This window comes from Neofelis nebulosa, chromosome 8, assembly GCF_028018385.1.
Source record: "Neofelis nebulosa isolate mNeoNeb1 chromosome 8, mNeoNeb1.pri, whole genome shotgun sequence".
Lineage (NCBI taxonomy): Eukaryota > Metazoa > Chordata > Mammalia > Carnivora > Felidae > Neofelis > Neofelis nebulosa.
This window is the reverse complement of record NC_080789.1, coordinates 48,095,628-48,111,009: the sequence shown is the minus strand read 5'-3', so window position 1 is coordinate 48,111,009 and position 15,382 is coordinate 48,095,628. Positions and strand designations below refer to the sequence as shown.

General features: G+C 41.4%; 1 protein-coding gene across 2 annotated transcripts in view; it reads left to right on the top strand.

Moving 5' to 3' along the window:
* YEATS4 (YEATS domain containing 4) overlaps positions 1-15,382 on the top strand; it is a 65,801-nt gene that overhangs the window by 27,631 nt on the left and 22,788 nt on the right. Inside the window, exon 7 of one of the 2 annotated variants that reach the window (XM_058742050.1) lies at positions 13,303-13,906. The exons of the other annotated variant lie outside the window; for it this stretch is intronic. Coding sequence (XP_058598033.1) covers positions 13,303-13,370 — 68 coding nt within the window. The 3' untranslated portion in view covers positions 13,371-13,906. Of the gene's footprint in view, positions 1-13,302; positions 13,907-15,382 lie in introns of those variants that run through there. 2 annotated transcript variants of the gene reach the window in all.

Sequence of the window (15,382 nt, the reverse complement as noted above, 5' to 3'; positions counted from 1 at the left end):
ATTCATTATAGCCCCAAATAGAAACAATCCAAATGTCCATCAGCTGATGCATGGATAAATCAAATTTGGTATATCAATACAATGGATTATTCAGCAGTAAAAGTGGAGTGTTATGTTACAATATGGATAGACCATATAGACATTATGCTGAATGAAAGATGCCAGACACAAAGGCCATATATTGTATCATTCCACTTATATGAAATATATGTAATAGGCAAAAACAGAGATAGAAAGTGATTAGGGCTTAGGGACACCTGGCTTGCTTAGTTAGTAGAGCACGTGACTTCATCTTGGGGTCATGGGTTCAAGTCCCACATTGGGTGTAGAGCTTACTTTTAAAAAAAATTAAAAAAAAAAAAAAGAAGAGTGATTAGGGTTTGCCAGGGGATGGGGGTTGAGGGTAGGGAGTAACTGGATACAGGATTTCTTTTGGGAGTGATGAAAATGTATCTGGCACTGGATAGTGGTGATGGTTGCACAACCTTGTGAATATACTAAAAAGCCACTGACTTGTACACTTTATGGTTTGTGAATTACACTTCAATTTTTAAAAATAATGCTAAGTGTTACCATTGACTGAATACTTTATGGCCCCAAACTGAGCTAAAGACAATCCAATGAAGTGCCTGGGTGGCTCAGTCGGTTGAGCGTCCGACTTCAGCTCAGGTCATGATCTCGTGGTTTGTGAATTCAAGCCCCACGTCAGGCTCTGTGCTGATAGCTCAGAGCCTGGAGTCTGCTTCGGATTCTGTGTCTCCCTCTCTCTCTACCCCTCCCCCACTCACACTTTGTCTCTCTCTCTCTCTCTCTCTCTCCCTCCCTCCCTCTCTCTCTGTCTCTCTCAAAAAATAAGTAAGCATTTTTTAAAAATTTAAAAAGAAGACAACTCGGTGAATGCATATGATTATCCCATTTTACAAATTAGAAAAGTGAGATTCAAAGAGATTAAGTGTTTAACCAAGTGTTTACACATACTAGAAAGCATTTGAACTGGGCAGACTCAGGTCTAACTCCAAAACCCCAATGCCTAATCACTCCTCCCAGCACCAAGCTGTCCTGATCAAAAATCATTAATAATTCCCATTATATATCTGAAAATGCCCAAATATTTGTATGTGTATATAAACAACATTTCAATATATATGCCATATGTAGTAATATATATAACATATGACATTATATATAATATATGTAACATTATATACACTGCCCAACATAGTACACATATGTAGAATATAATACATATAATATATAATAATATAGATATGGGTGTGTGTGTATATTATCCACAAATCAATAAAGTCAACTCAATAGAAAAATGTGCAAAGAATATGACCAAGTAATTCAAATGAAAAATACAAATGGTCAATAAACATTTGAAAATATCTGTAAACTCGCTTGTTATTGGGGGAATGTAAATGAATGCAAGACCATTTCTCATTCACTGTAGAGACAAAATTTAAAGATTTCTAATAAACAGTGTCACAGAAGAGTGAATAGGGGGGGTTGGCATTCATACACTGCTGGTGTGCATTAAGATTATTAATAGTGTAATATTATCTATTAGGATTGTATATTTATCATTTAATCAAATAATTTCACTACTAGGAAACACTCTCCTATGTACAGACGGATGTTAATTGCTTGTTTGTAATAGTGAAAAATTGGATATAAACTAAATGCCTACCGATGTGTATACAACTTTATGTAAATTCTTAGAAAAGTAATTAACAGAAGTTACTTTTGAGGATAGCAGTGACATTGGAGTAGATGTTGGGGAGGATGAGTAAAGGGCTAACAAAACCTTTTTCCCTTTCTGCTTGAGAATTTGACTCTGCTTGAGAATTTGGTTTCTCAGGCAATGTGATAAAGACAGTATGTCAATCATGCCGCCAGGCAACACTGTGCATGGGGAAGGCGATCTCTGTTTGGTAAACAACGTCTGGAGTGAGAGAACAATCAGTCCAGGCAGAAAGTCACATCTTTGGACTTCCCTGAGTGCTGTGACTCTAAGTAATTGGTGTGTCTCTCACAGGAACTCTAGAAACTATACCTAGGAAGTGGTTATAAGCGATATTGGCTCCCGCAGGGAGTAGGGCCTGTAAGCCAAGGTAGCTTCTATGTTTGCCTGATGGGCACCTTGCTTCCTTGAATCTTCAGTGCATGCTCAACAGACTGCTGCAATGACTCCTGGGAGCACATGCGCATGTCCTGATGGCCGTCTGTGGTTCCCAGGCTTAGCCTTTGGAGTGTCTAAATGCGGTCTATAGTCAAGTTGTGAGTCAAGGTGTAACTGAACCTAAGATCTCCCCTGTTGGGCAGAGTCAGAAAGGCTTTCATGGCAAACTGAAAATAAATTTGTAAGTTAAAAAATTAGTTTACACACATCCTCCATTTCAACCAGTAGAACCTTCATGCTATTCCTCAAATGTACTACCCTGCACTCTCCTGCTATTACACCTTCCATCTTCTTTCTTTGTTAAAATATTTCCTTTCTTCCAGGCCCAAATTTCCCTCTCCCTCCTCCCAACTAAGCTCACTTCCTCTGACCCATCATAGTATCTTGTTTGCCTCTCTTTTGTGTTGTTATTCATCCTGCGGTGAAAGTATGATATACTTCTATTACCATCCTTCACACTTTTTTTCACTCTTGGCAAAAGAGGACGAGTTGGCTTTGTTTATCTTGATAATTGTATATAAAGCGCTTGACATGCCTAGCATACAGGAAGTGCTCAATAAACCATCACTGGCCTTTTAGTGTTCTCTGTCACTTAACTTTTAGGACTTGCCCGGGGTCTATTCCACACTAGGGCACAATTCTAGTTGCAGATCTTGGCTTTTTCTTCATCTACTCTAGCCTGTCCCAGTGCTAGGCACAGAGTCTTGTCCAGCTGTGTCCCAAGACATCACAAGCACAAATAAGCCAAAGGTGAAAACTGACTTTGGCCTGAAATGTACCATTCATGTGGGTCTACTTATGCCGAGGTTGTTTCTGTACTTAAGACTTTGGAAAATTAGACAAAATTTATAGTGTGTTTTTATTGAGTTTGATGACCAGAACTAAGCTATTTTTATCTCTCGAAGAGCAATCTAAAGTGTCAGGACTGCCCTGTCCAGTCTTCTATAGTAGAGGTCTGCAAACATTATCCAAAAGGGCCAGACAGTATTTTAGGCCTTGTGGGGCTATACATTCTCTGTCACTGCTGCTCAGTTCTGCTATTGTAACATGAAATCGGCCGTCCCTAAACAAATGAGCACTGTGTTCCAACGAAAATGCATTTAATGACACGGAGATTTGAATTTTGTAAAATTTCCACATCATACAATATTTTCCTTTGTTTGATTTTTTTTTCCAAGCACTGAGAACATTAACAAACAAACAAACAAAACCATCCTTAGTTCCCAGGCCATGGGAAAACAGGCTGAGGGCCACATACAGCCCCAGAGCCACAGTCTGCTTATTCTTGGGTTTCCAAGACTAGGAATGTACAAGAATCGCCAACCCCAAGAGGGAGCTCTAGGATTTGCTCTGTGAATTCAAAGTAAAAACCCGAGTTTGGGCCTTTGTCAATGTTCTGAGCCCACTTAGGTTAGCCCAAGTTACCCGATACAAAAGAGATTTGCAAAAGAACCGTGAATCTTAAGCACAATGACTCATTTCTTCTGTTTAATCTTACCGACGCTTGTCACCTCCCTGCTTCATGAGTAGCTGGAAAGGCATTCAGTCTGAGGAATTCATTTCCTAACCTCCTAAACTGACTGCAATTCAGTTTCTTCCATCACTCTGATGCCCTCATCATCAGAGACCTTGAGGCCATATCCAACTGGGCATTTTCAGAGTTTATCTTATCTAACTGAATTGACCACTTTCTTTTCCTAGAAACTTCCTCTCTCTTTCTTCTCTGCCCTCCTCTTTCTGTGATTTTTTTCTGTTTGCTTTTTCACCGGTCCTTTTGGCCAATTTTTCTCAGTTTCCTTTAGTGTTCCTTCTTTCCCTTTGTTAATCCTATAAATATTTTCTATTTTCTATGGTTCTATCTTGAACCAGAATATTTTTTTTCTTACTTACCCCTGGCTGCAAATACTGTTTGTATGCTAATTGTCCCAAGCCAGGATATCCAGCCCAAATTCCCATGCTAAACTCTGGACTGTACATTCATCTATCTCCTTGACAATAGGTTTAGATGTTCTTTGAGCATCTCAGTTGAACATGTCCAAAACTTAAGTTATTGTCCTCTATTCTGATCTTCTCACCATCACAAATTCCCTGCCTTGGTATGGCATCAGTACCGATCCATCTTGCCATATTGTCAGTAGTAGATAGGATCTCCCCAACCTGGGCTCCTCTGGTTGAGAACTACAATCACCATTCACAGAGGTGAATCCTGTGGCCCTTCCCCCTGACCAGACATGATTATATTTGGGTGGATGCTTAACCCAATCTGGATGATTCAGATTATCTCCTGGGATTATTCTCAGCCATTATTGGTACTTGAACTACAGATGATGCAGCTGTGTGCCTGGAGAATAGAGAATTGGTCTATAGAGAGAGATTGAAATTGATGCACAAAGAGAAGGAGAGTAGAAGAAATGGCCCAGATAGAATAATCTTGCCGTCCCAACTTCCCACTTGCCTGTACCTTGCCTGTAGGGCTGCCTCTGTCCTTGAGTCACCACCCTCTGGTATAAAATAGCTTGTTTCTGGGGCACCTGGGTGGCTCAGTCGGTTGGGCGGCCGACTTCGGCTCAGGTCATGATCTCGCGGTCTGTGGGTTCGAGCCCCGCGTCGGGCTCTGTGCTGACAGCTCAGAGCCTGGAGCCTGTTTCAGATTCTGTGTTTCCCTCTCTCTCAGACCCTCTCCCGTTCATGCTCTGTCTCTCTCTGTCTCAAAAATAAATAAACGTTAAAAAATAAATAAATAAAATAGCTTGCTTCTAACCTCTTGTACTTAATTACTACATTAAATTTTCTCTTTTGAATTACCTAACATGAATTTTGCATCCCTGTCTGGACCCTGACTAATGTAAATATCTTTGCAAATAAGCACAGAATGTTGACAGCATTTACTTTAAGAGCCATTTATGTTTCACTGTACAAATCTGCACCATTTACTTCATCATTTGGCGATTGATGAAAACTTGTTTCCAAGTTTTTTGCTACTACAGTTCTGTAATGAACATCTTTGCATATATATGTATTTTTATAGGGCAAAGTAAAATTGCTAGAAGTAATATTTCTAGGTCGAAAAGGGGGATATGCATTTTTTTAATTTTAATATTATTCCCAAATTTCCCCCAAAAGTTTGCACCAATTTATACTATTGACAATTGTACATTAGAGTGCCTGTTTACACTCCTGACCAACTTTTTGTCGATCTCACAGGTGAAAAATATTCCATTGTTTTGATTTGCTTTTCTCTGCATTCTGAATGAAAATAAGTATCTTTTCATACACTTACTGGCTCTTTGTATTTCTTGTTCTGTGAACTGCCATGTAACAGGTTTTATTTTTTGCTCTGTTTTACTAAATATTATATAGCATGAACTTTATCTAAAACAATAATAAAACCAACACCATCAATAAAGACTGCATATTATTTCATTCTGATTATACCATAATTATTCTTTTATTATTAGATATTTAGATTGTCCCCAATTTTTTTCATAACACTTATAAGTTCTTGGATAAGGAGTTATGAGGACATAAGTGTGTGTGTGTGTGTGTGTGTGTGTGTGTGTGTGTGTGTGTGTGTGTTTAAGGCTTTTGACAATTGACAATTGCCCAATGGAAAGTCCATCCCAGTTTGCATTCCCACAAGCAGACTGTGAGTGTGCCCATTTCCCCATACAAAAGTATTCAGCCAAGAGGTAATTTCTGGAGTTTGTGTCATGAACTGCCCATACAAAATGATCTGCAGCCCAAGTGGTCAGTCTCCAGAATTGCAGGTTTGAGGCTCCAGCATGAGCAGATTTCTTTATCCATCACTGTGAAGTTAAAACTACAGACCAGTCCTTTTCAATATGTTCTCATTCATTCCACAACAATTTATTGAACATCTATTGTGCTGGGAGGCTTTTTTCTTGTCCTGGAGATCTCCCATCAAAAAGGGTGAGCCACAGTTACACATAATTAAAAATACCATAGTATTGAGAAAATGCTTGGGTGTTGGAGAAAGCCCATCACAGACTTGTGGAATTTGGGCAGGGTGCTTAACTTCTCCAAACTTCAGTTTTCTTTTGCATACAGTTGACATCATGAAACTGATCAGAGGATGGTGTTAAAAGGCCTGAGTGCCTGGCACATGTAGGTATTCGCATAGGGAGTAAAAATGTGGGCTCTGGAGTTGGGCTACATGGTTTGAATCTTGGCTCCATTGCTGACTGGCTTTGTGACCTCAGGCAAATTATTCAACCTCTGTGCCTTCTTTCCTCAGTTTAAAGTGGGCAGAAACATACTTACCTCATACTGTCATTGAGAAGATCAAATGAGATGATACATGTAAAGTACTTAGTACCTAGACCTACTAAGTACTCAATTAATAGGTTATTTTTTAAACAGCTTTATTGAAGTATAATGTACATACAGGCATATTTCATTTTATTGTGCTTTAGTTTATTGTACTTCACAGATACTGTGTTTGTTATAAATTGAAAGTTTAAGACTTCAGTGGAGGAAGAAACTGCAGATGTGGTAGAAACAGTAAGAGAACTAGAGTGAGAAGTGGAGCCTGAAGATGGGACTGAGTTGTTGCAATCTTATGATAAAACTTGAACACATGAGGAGTTGCTTCTTACAGATGAGCAAAGAAAGTGCTTTTTTTTTTTTTTAGTTTTTTTTTTTTTTATGTTTATTTATTTTTGAGAAAGAGAGAGAGAGAGACAGAGCATAAGCTGGGGAGGAGCAGAGAGAGAGGAAAACACAGAATCCGAAGCAGGCTCCAGGCTTTGAGCTGTCAGTACAGAGCCCAACACAGGGCTCGAACCTACAAACTGCGAGATTTTGACCTGAGCTGAAGTCAGACGCCTAACCGACTGAACCACCCAGGCACCCTGAAAGTGGTGGAATCTACTCCTGGTGAAGATGCTGTGAAGATTGTTGAAATGACAGCAAAGGATTTGGAATATTATATAAACTTAGTTGATGCTGTTAAACAGCATCACGTGCTACAGAGAAATCATTTGTGAAAGAAGAGTTGATTGATGCGGCAGACTTCATTGTGGTCTTTTTTTTTTTTTTTAAGATTTCTTTATTATTTTTTTTTAATTTTTTTTAACGTTTTTATTTATTTTTGAGACAGAGAGAGACAGAGCATGAACAGGGGAGGGTCAGAGAGAGGGAGACACAGAATCTGAAACAGGCTCCAGGCTCTGAGCTGTCAGCACAGAGCCCGACGCGGGGCTCGACCTCACGGACCGCGAGATCGTGACCTGAGCCGAAGTCGGCCGCTTAACCGACTGAGCCACCCAGGCGCCCCTTCTTTATTATTTTTAAGTAATTGCTACAACCAACATGGAGCTCAAACTCACAGCCCTGAGATCAGGAGTCGTACGTTCCACCAAGCCAGCCAGGTGCCCCCTTTGTGGTCTTACTTTAAGAAATGGCCGCAGCCACCCCAACCTCATCAGTCAGCAGCCGTGAACATCGAGGTAAGACCCTGCGCAAGCAAAAAGATTACAACTCATTGGAAGCTTAGATGATGGTTAGCATTTTTTTAGCAATATTTTTAAAATAAGGTATGTGCCTTGGCTTTTTTGGGACACAATGCTAGTGCACACTGAATAGTCTATAGCATAGCGTAAACATAACTTTGATATGCACTGGGAAACCAAAAAATTCATTTGACTTGCTATGTTGCGGTGGTCTGGAACCAAATGTGCAGTGTCTGCAAGGTACACCTGTATTGTCATGGGCTGAATTGTGTACCCTCCCAAATTCCTCTGTCAAAGTTCCGACCCCCAGTATCTCCAAATAGAACTGTATTTCGAGATTAGATCTCTCAAGATGTAATTAAATTAAAAGGAGATCATTAGGGTGGACTCTAATCCAATATGGCTGGTGTCCTTAAAAGAAGGGGACATTTGGACACAGACATGTATAGAGGGAAGATGATATGAAGATAAAATGAGAAGACCATTTGCAGGCTAAAGAGAGAGGCCTGGAATAGATCCCTCCCTCACAGCCCTCAGAAGGACCTGACCCTGCCCACATTTTGATCTTGGACAAAGATCGAAGAGAAAATAAATTTGTGTTGTTTAAAGCCACCCAATCTGTGGTATTTGTTACAGCACCCCTAGCAAACCAATACACACACCATAAGATTCACCCACTTTTGTGTATAATTCAATGATTTTTAGTAAATTAACAGAGTCATTCAATCTAATACTAGAATATTTTCTTCACTCCCAAAAGAAACCTTGCCTCCATTTGCATTCACTCCCCAATTCCCACCTTCAGCCCCAGACGGCCACTCATTTTCTGTGTGCATAGATTTGCCTTTTCTGGACATTTCATATAAATCATCTCCAATGATCAGGAAATTTTACATGTCAAGAGTCAGCACATTCTATATCCTGATTTTCTATTTGTTACAATGTCTTATATTGAGTCCACATAAATAAGACAAAAAATATTATATGTACTGCAGAATAGTCGTATGGGGACTGAAATATTCAGTCAAAATGACCATTGTAATTATAAATAAGAAATTATTGCTGGGGCGCCTGGGTGGCTCAGTTAAGCTTCCGACTTGGGCTCAGATGATAATCTTGCTGCTCATGGGTTTGAGCCCGCCTAGGGCTCTGTGCTGCTGACATCTCAGAGCCTGGAGCCTGCTTCAGATTGTGTGTCTCCCTCTCTCTGTCTCTGCCCTTCCCCCATTCTCACGCTGTCTGTGTCTCTCAAAAATAAATCAAAGTTTAAAATTAAAAAAAAAAGAAATTATTGCTTGTTCTTCTCAGTCACTAGGGAAAAAACCACTGAAGACTTTGAGGGAGAGTTTCTGTAGAGGTGCAGCAGGGTAGAGACACCCCTAGAAGGTAGCAGCTGAACTGCTCATGAAAACCGCTTCTGCGCTGAGATCTGAACGGACAAGTTGCTCCCCAGAGCTGCTCAGGCACATCTGGTAACTAATCGGGACATTCCATCAAGGCCACATGTTCGGGGCCACGCCTAGAGGGCGGAGCATCTACACTGCCAAAGACAGTGTGGAGGCTGCACAAAGACTGGGCTCTGTGCAATGCCCCTTTTGTTGAAAAGACCCATTTAGATGAAATCTATCTGGGGCATTATGTCAAAACTGCAAATGGAGAAGTCTTTGCTTTTCTCACTTGGAAGAGTCAGCGCCTCTGTTGAGTTTACCAACCCTTAGTAACCATAAACTGAAACTCTGGATCATCGGTATGCATATGCATACACATGTAACCATTTATTCAAGAATATTTATTAAGTGCCTTCTGTGTGCCAGGTACCTTTCTAAGCACTTGGGAATATATCAGTGAATAAACAAAGGTCCCTGTGCTTGTGGTGCTGGCATTCTAGAGAGAAAGTCAGCACATAAATACTAAACATAGTAATAATGAAGAAGTGAACTAAAGTGTGAAGTCAAAAGGTGTTAAGTTAGAAAATTAAAGCAAGGCAAAGGGGTTGGGAGTGCCCGGGGTTGAGCAGGGACAAGGTTGCAACTTTATTTTTTTTTTAAACCACTTTACTGGTGTGTGATTGACATAAAGCTGTACATATTTAATGTGTTAACTTGCTAAGTTTGAAGAGACATATGTATCAGTGAAACTATCACCACTCTATGCTTTCAACAGAGCCATCACTTCCAAAAGTTTCCTCCTGCCCTCTATTTATTATTCTTTTATGTCATAAAGTTGCAATCTTAAATAGGGTGATTTATTTTCACCTTGTTGAGAAGGTGTCATTAGAACAAGACAGAAAGGAGAGGATGGAGTTAGCTAGCAATTATCTGTGGAAAAGTGATCCAGGCAGAAGGAACAGCCAGAGTATGCTCTCTAAAGCAAAAGCAATTACAAGGAGCACCCAAGAGGCCACCGTGGCTGGAACTGAGTGAGCAAGGGAAGAGCGGCAGAGGTGAGAGCTTTTTGCAAGGGCTTCAGTTGTTACTCCAAGTGAGATGGGAAACCGGAAGAACAGTGTAAGTGGACTTAAGTTTGGAAAAGATCCCCCTGGATGGACTGGAGGGGAACAAAGATAGAAGCAGAACATGGGTTAGGAGCCTATTTCAGAATCCAGATAAGAGATGACGGTGGTTGAGGTTGGGAGCAGTGGACATGCTATGTTTGTGCAACTGGAGATTCATTTGTCCTGCAAATATTCGTAGGCACTGTGATGTGCGCTGGGATGCTGTGGTGACCAGCCTAGTGGCAGTCCCTCCCTAATTACTGTAAACAATGGTAATAGTTAACATGGATAGATGGCTTGCTACAAGTCAGGTTGTCTTTAAAAGGTTGAAAGGTATTTTCTCAGTGAACCCAGATCAACTTCTAAAACTCAGGTGCCACTGTTGTTTGTCCCCGTTAAAGGTGAGGGAAGTCAAATCCCGAAAGGGTTAGTGAGTAGCCCAAACTTGCACAATCAGGCCAAAGTCAGAATTCAAGCACATAGGGTTGTGTTCCAGAATGCCTCCCTTAAAAATGGCAGCCATGATGGGGGTTATAATAGTATGACATGGTAAGGAGGGGATGACTTCGAAGCTGAGATTTAACTGCCAGGAGATGGGTGGGTGTAGGGAGAGGAGAAAGCAGGAGTGAGGAGGGGAATGTCCCAGGTACAGGGAAGATCATGTACAAAGACAGACCTAGAAGTGAGAAAGCAGGACCTTGGAAAGACTGAAAAAACTCCCACCGTGTTGTTGGATCTCCAAGTATATAGGGGGGAGTGATAGAGAATGAACCAGAAAAACAGGCAGCGAATACAACTTTGGATTAATACATCTGTGGATCTATAGTCTACTAATTGCACATTTGTCTTTAATATTTCCTTCCTGGGATCTCCTGCTGCAAATATATCAATTGAAAGACAGTGGATCTTGGAGTCAGAGAAACAATGACAGCCCAAGGAGCAGCTTGCTGCAGAAAGGCTAAAGACCCCAGATCTCCACCACCCCCTCCATCCAACCCAAATAAGTATACTAAGTAAAGCCATGAGCTAGCTATGCAAACACAGCTTCAAGAAAAGTCCTCTGCCCCATTTCTATCTAATCCTTTTGGAGCCTCTGTTACAGACAAACCTAACTGAATCCTGCTCTGTCATTTCTTAGCTTTAACACGAATTATTTCACATCTATAAACTTAATTTATCTATTCTATAAAATTAACATAATGTTACCCATCTCAGGATTTTTATCACTCTAACTGAGCTAATGCATACAAACTGCATATTTAACATTTTCTATTCATTTACAAAACTCACATCTAAATAACAATTCCACATTCCAATAAAAAGTGCATTTTGATTATTCCCAAAATTGGATAAATGGTTTAGTCTTATATGATACAAGAATAAATGTTTAAGCTCCACAAACTCCATCCACTTTAGTCCAGAAGTTTCTATTTACTTCAAATAAGATGGGAAATTCTTGGCTTATGATGTCTAGAAGTAAGGGAATGCATTGACTTTTCAAGCAGAGAATCCCCTGGACTTCGAGAGTAAGAGCTGGTCTGGCCCAATGAGAAGTGCCCAGACATCGAAACCAGACTAATTTGGGATTAACTGGAGCGACGTAGTTGATTGCTCATCGGCAGTAATGGAAATGAGCTTGCACTGCCTTGCGCTTACTTGGCTTTCTTTCTCGGGAGAAATGTTGCCATAAATTGTTTTGTGAGACACCAACAACTTGGCAAGGAAGAAAGTCTTCCACAAAATATTATAGCCATTGGGAGGGCAAAACTCTGGGAAGTCCACCCACATTCTTGCGGGATGCAGCTAGACATCTGCAAAGAACATACGCAGCACAGCTCAAAAGCCATAGTATCGTGCAAGGTGTGAACCCACATGCAGAAGGATCAGTACTTTGTCCTCAAAGCCAGGTACCCTGAAACTTGTTTCCCCAGTTGGCCTTTGTACCCCTCTATTCTAGTATTTCTAACTTAAGTTGTTAAATGGGCAAAAGTCGGTGTACTCAGGGGTTCCAAATCAGTATTTAGTCTCACAGAAGTATTTGGAGCTGGTAATGGACCCAGTGACAGGGACCATTTCAAAGTAAGTACGGATCCAGAAATGGGAGAGAAATGCCCTTAATGCTTGGTCAGAGGTGGTACATCTATAAACGCCTAGACTGTCTGTGTGTGGAGACAGGTGGGGAAAAGCATGTGGGCAGGGAGGTGACCACACGTGAAGTGGACTCTGAGGGGAATGGGGTCTGTGAGGGCAAGTCAGGTGAGGGCCTCGGCCGAGGGGGGAAGGGTGGGGGACAGAGAACGTAGGAGGGTTCAGCAGCCCTTCTTTAACTGTCATGTGCGTCACTGCCTGAAGGTGGCATCTCTCACTCTGAAGGATTCCTATGAAGATTAAGAAGCCTTGAAATACTTTTTTGGGAGGTCAGTGCACATCTGTTTCCTATTTGTCATGTTCTGTCAGCACTTCTGTGAGAACAGAGCCATTACACCAGCCTTGGAAGCCAGAGGCAGCTGGATCCTCCAGGCCTGGCATCTCCCGGGCCCACGGTCCCACCTCCTCAAGTGGCAAAAGAGTAGAAAACACCATTGCATCCCATCTCGGCTTCTGCCGCCCCCACTCTCACCTGTACTGTGTGCTTCAAAGAGCAAACAGGTACAAAGAATTCAGCCTGGTTAATCAGTTGTTCTCTTGCCTGCAAAACAACACAGCAAGAAACAACTTAGAGGCTTTTCAATCCTCTGGTGTGTTTAATTTGTTATCTAGCAAGCAATAAAGAGAAAAAGAAATTCTCCGGAGTTTTATAATATTTACAGTCCTCTCGCTAGGGAACTGGAGTTTGCCCAGGAGGCATATTGCAAAGCGAGTGTCTGGCCCCAGGGAAAGACCCAGAATTCTGTAACAGTCCTGTTGGCCTAGTGATGTTTATCAGAATGGTGAAGATTTCCAAATGGTGCTTATCAGTGTACGAAGGCACTTATCATAAGTAAGGAAAGACTTCCATTGATTTGGTTCAAAGGGCAGCCCAAGACACTCGGTGAATCACATTCCCTGCCCACCTCCGTGCAATCCTCCCACCACCCCTGGGTGACCCAGGCTGGCTTCACCAGGGTCTGGGTTTGAAATCACAAGGCGTCTGTGACAGTCTACTTTCCTCTCAGGTCAGTGTGTGATGACCGACCTCCAACGCTTAATTATGATTTCAAGAATGCATTTGGTAGATGGGTGATCAGTACCCAACTGGGTCGGGGCTTCAGTTTTCAAGATCTCAACTGAAAGCCTTCGAAGCTTCTGAGCAGATGAGAAAGGATGATCAACTACTTACCGATGCATAAAGGCTGAGTGGGCAGGAGGCTCAGACTCCTGTGATTGTAAATCCTTTTCAAGTCTGTTTATCGGTGTTCTCCACTAGTCATTCTGTGATGTTTTAGGACTCGCTTTAAAATGAAGAAGTATTTAATTTTATTGATCACTACCCATGTGCTGTGTTTCTAGGACTGCCTATTTATTGGTGTTTCTGTAAAAACAACAGCAGCCACGTGTTGTGGAAACAGTCTCAGTGGAAACCAGCAGGACTTAGCCTGATGTGGGCATTTTTGTTACATGCCTCCCCAGAAATGCTTGAGTTAATATTTTTACAATAGAAAAAAAAAGGCAATAAAAGCTTTTGAAGCCAGATGTCTCTTTACAAAACTGCTGATGGGGAAGCTTTTCTCATGTAGAGACTTCAGTTAAGGTGATCAAATAAAATCAGTTATATTTAAAGTTGCTGGCTTTTTTGTTTATCTTGGTCAAATAAAGCTGTGTGTTCTAGTGAAGAAACTGAAGGTCAAAGGTCAAAGGACAAAGATTTCTGGTGAGGTCTTGCATTAGGGAAGCCTTTTTAGCAGTGACTTCAGCCTTGGCAGGTGGTAATGCTGTTCAAGTCATGGTCAGAGGACGGAAGGGTTCCAAAATCTAAGTCTGATTTGGACCGCAGACATTGCGCTTGCAACTTGGGTAGGGCACTTTTTACTAGTTTTCTGATCTGCACCAAGTCTTAATTGCCAACTCTCTCTCTTTCTCTCTTTGTTAATTGTCAATAGTAAATAACTGCTAGTCTAAAACATTCACCTGTCAACAAAGTGATGTATGTTTTGGAGAGAGTCAACAAGCAAGAATTGAAGTGACTTCAGTTGGTTTCCCCCCCCACTTATTTCCCTCGGCAGAATCCATCCTCGTGTGGTAATTAACTCTCGTTTATTTGTTTCATACCAAACTAAAACCTACACAAATCTAAATACATGTGGGCGAATCCTTCTACCTGGCTGCTTGACCACCATCAGAATCGCCAGTAAGTTGTAAGTATAGTTGACTTAAGTTCCACATCAGTCATTTCTCCTGCCCTCCTCTCCGACCCTTCTTCCTTTAGTGCCCTATTCGAATGTCACATCCTCTGAGGCCCACTTTTCTATTCTCAGTCTCCCCTCCATGAATTAAATCCTCCCTTACTTTGCGCATTCCTCTACTGCTCATCATACTTGATAGTCACATGTTTATGTGTGGTCCTCGCCTATTCAAATGAGAACCCCATCAGGGCAAAGGAGTTTTTAGGGCCTGGAAAAATACCTTGGATGGAGGTCAAAGGAAAGGACTAAAGTGATTTGCAGCCTGGGTCACTGTGAGAACTCCATCAATAGTTAACTAGTCAGGAGGGACCTGTTTTGTTCAAGGGGGAGGGGGCGAGAGGCAAGATGATGAATTACATTTCAGTTGTATTAAGTCTAAGGTGCTGGAAGCACATTCAGAAGGATATTTCCAGCAGACCTTCGGGAATATGTGAAAAGAACATGAGGAAGAGACACTAGAGGCAAAGAAATTTGGAAGCTCTTCACATAAAGGGATGGATGGCAAAAGCCACATGATTCACTGAGTCCATGGAGGTGAGTGGTGTCTTAGATAGAAAATTCCAGGAAGACATCTTAGGAAAAGCTTTCATTTAGGGGGCAGAAGGAAAACAGCCAGCAAAATCCTTCAGCATTAGGGATCTAAGAGAATAGGAAAATGAGGGGCTAAGGAAGCCAGACTGGGTGTGGTTTCTAGAAAGGTGATCGATGCAGAAAGTTCAAGGATAATGAGAATGGAGGAAACACCCGTGTATCTCGTAACTGGAAAATCACTGGCAACTTTCAAGAAGGTACCTCCAATTGAAAGAGAGGAACAAAACCAAAAGTCTAGCAGGGGATTACAAACTCAAATGCT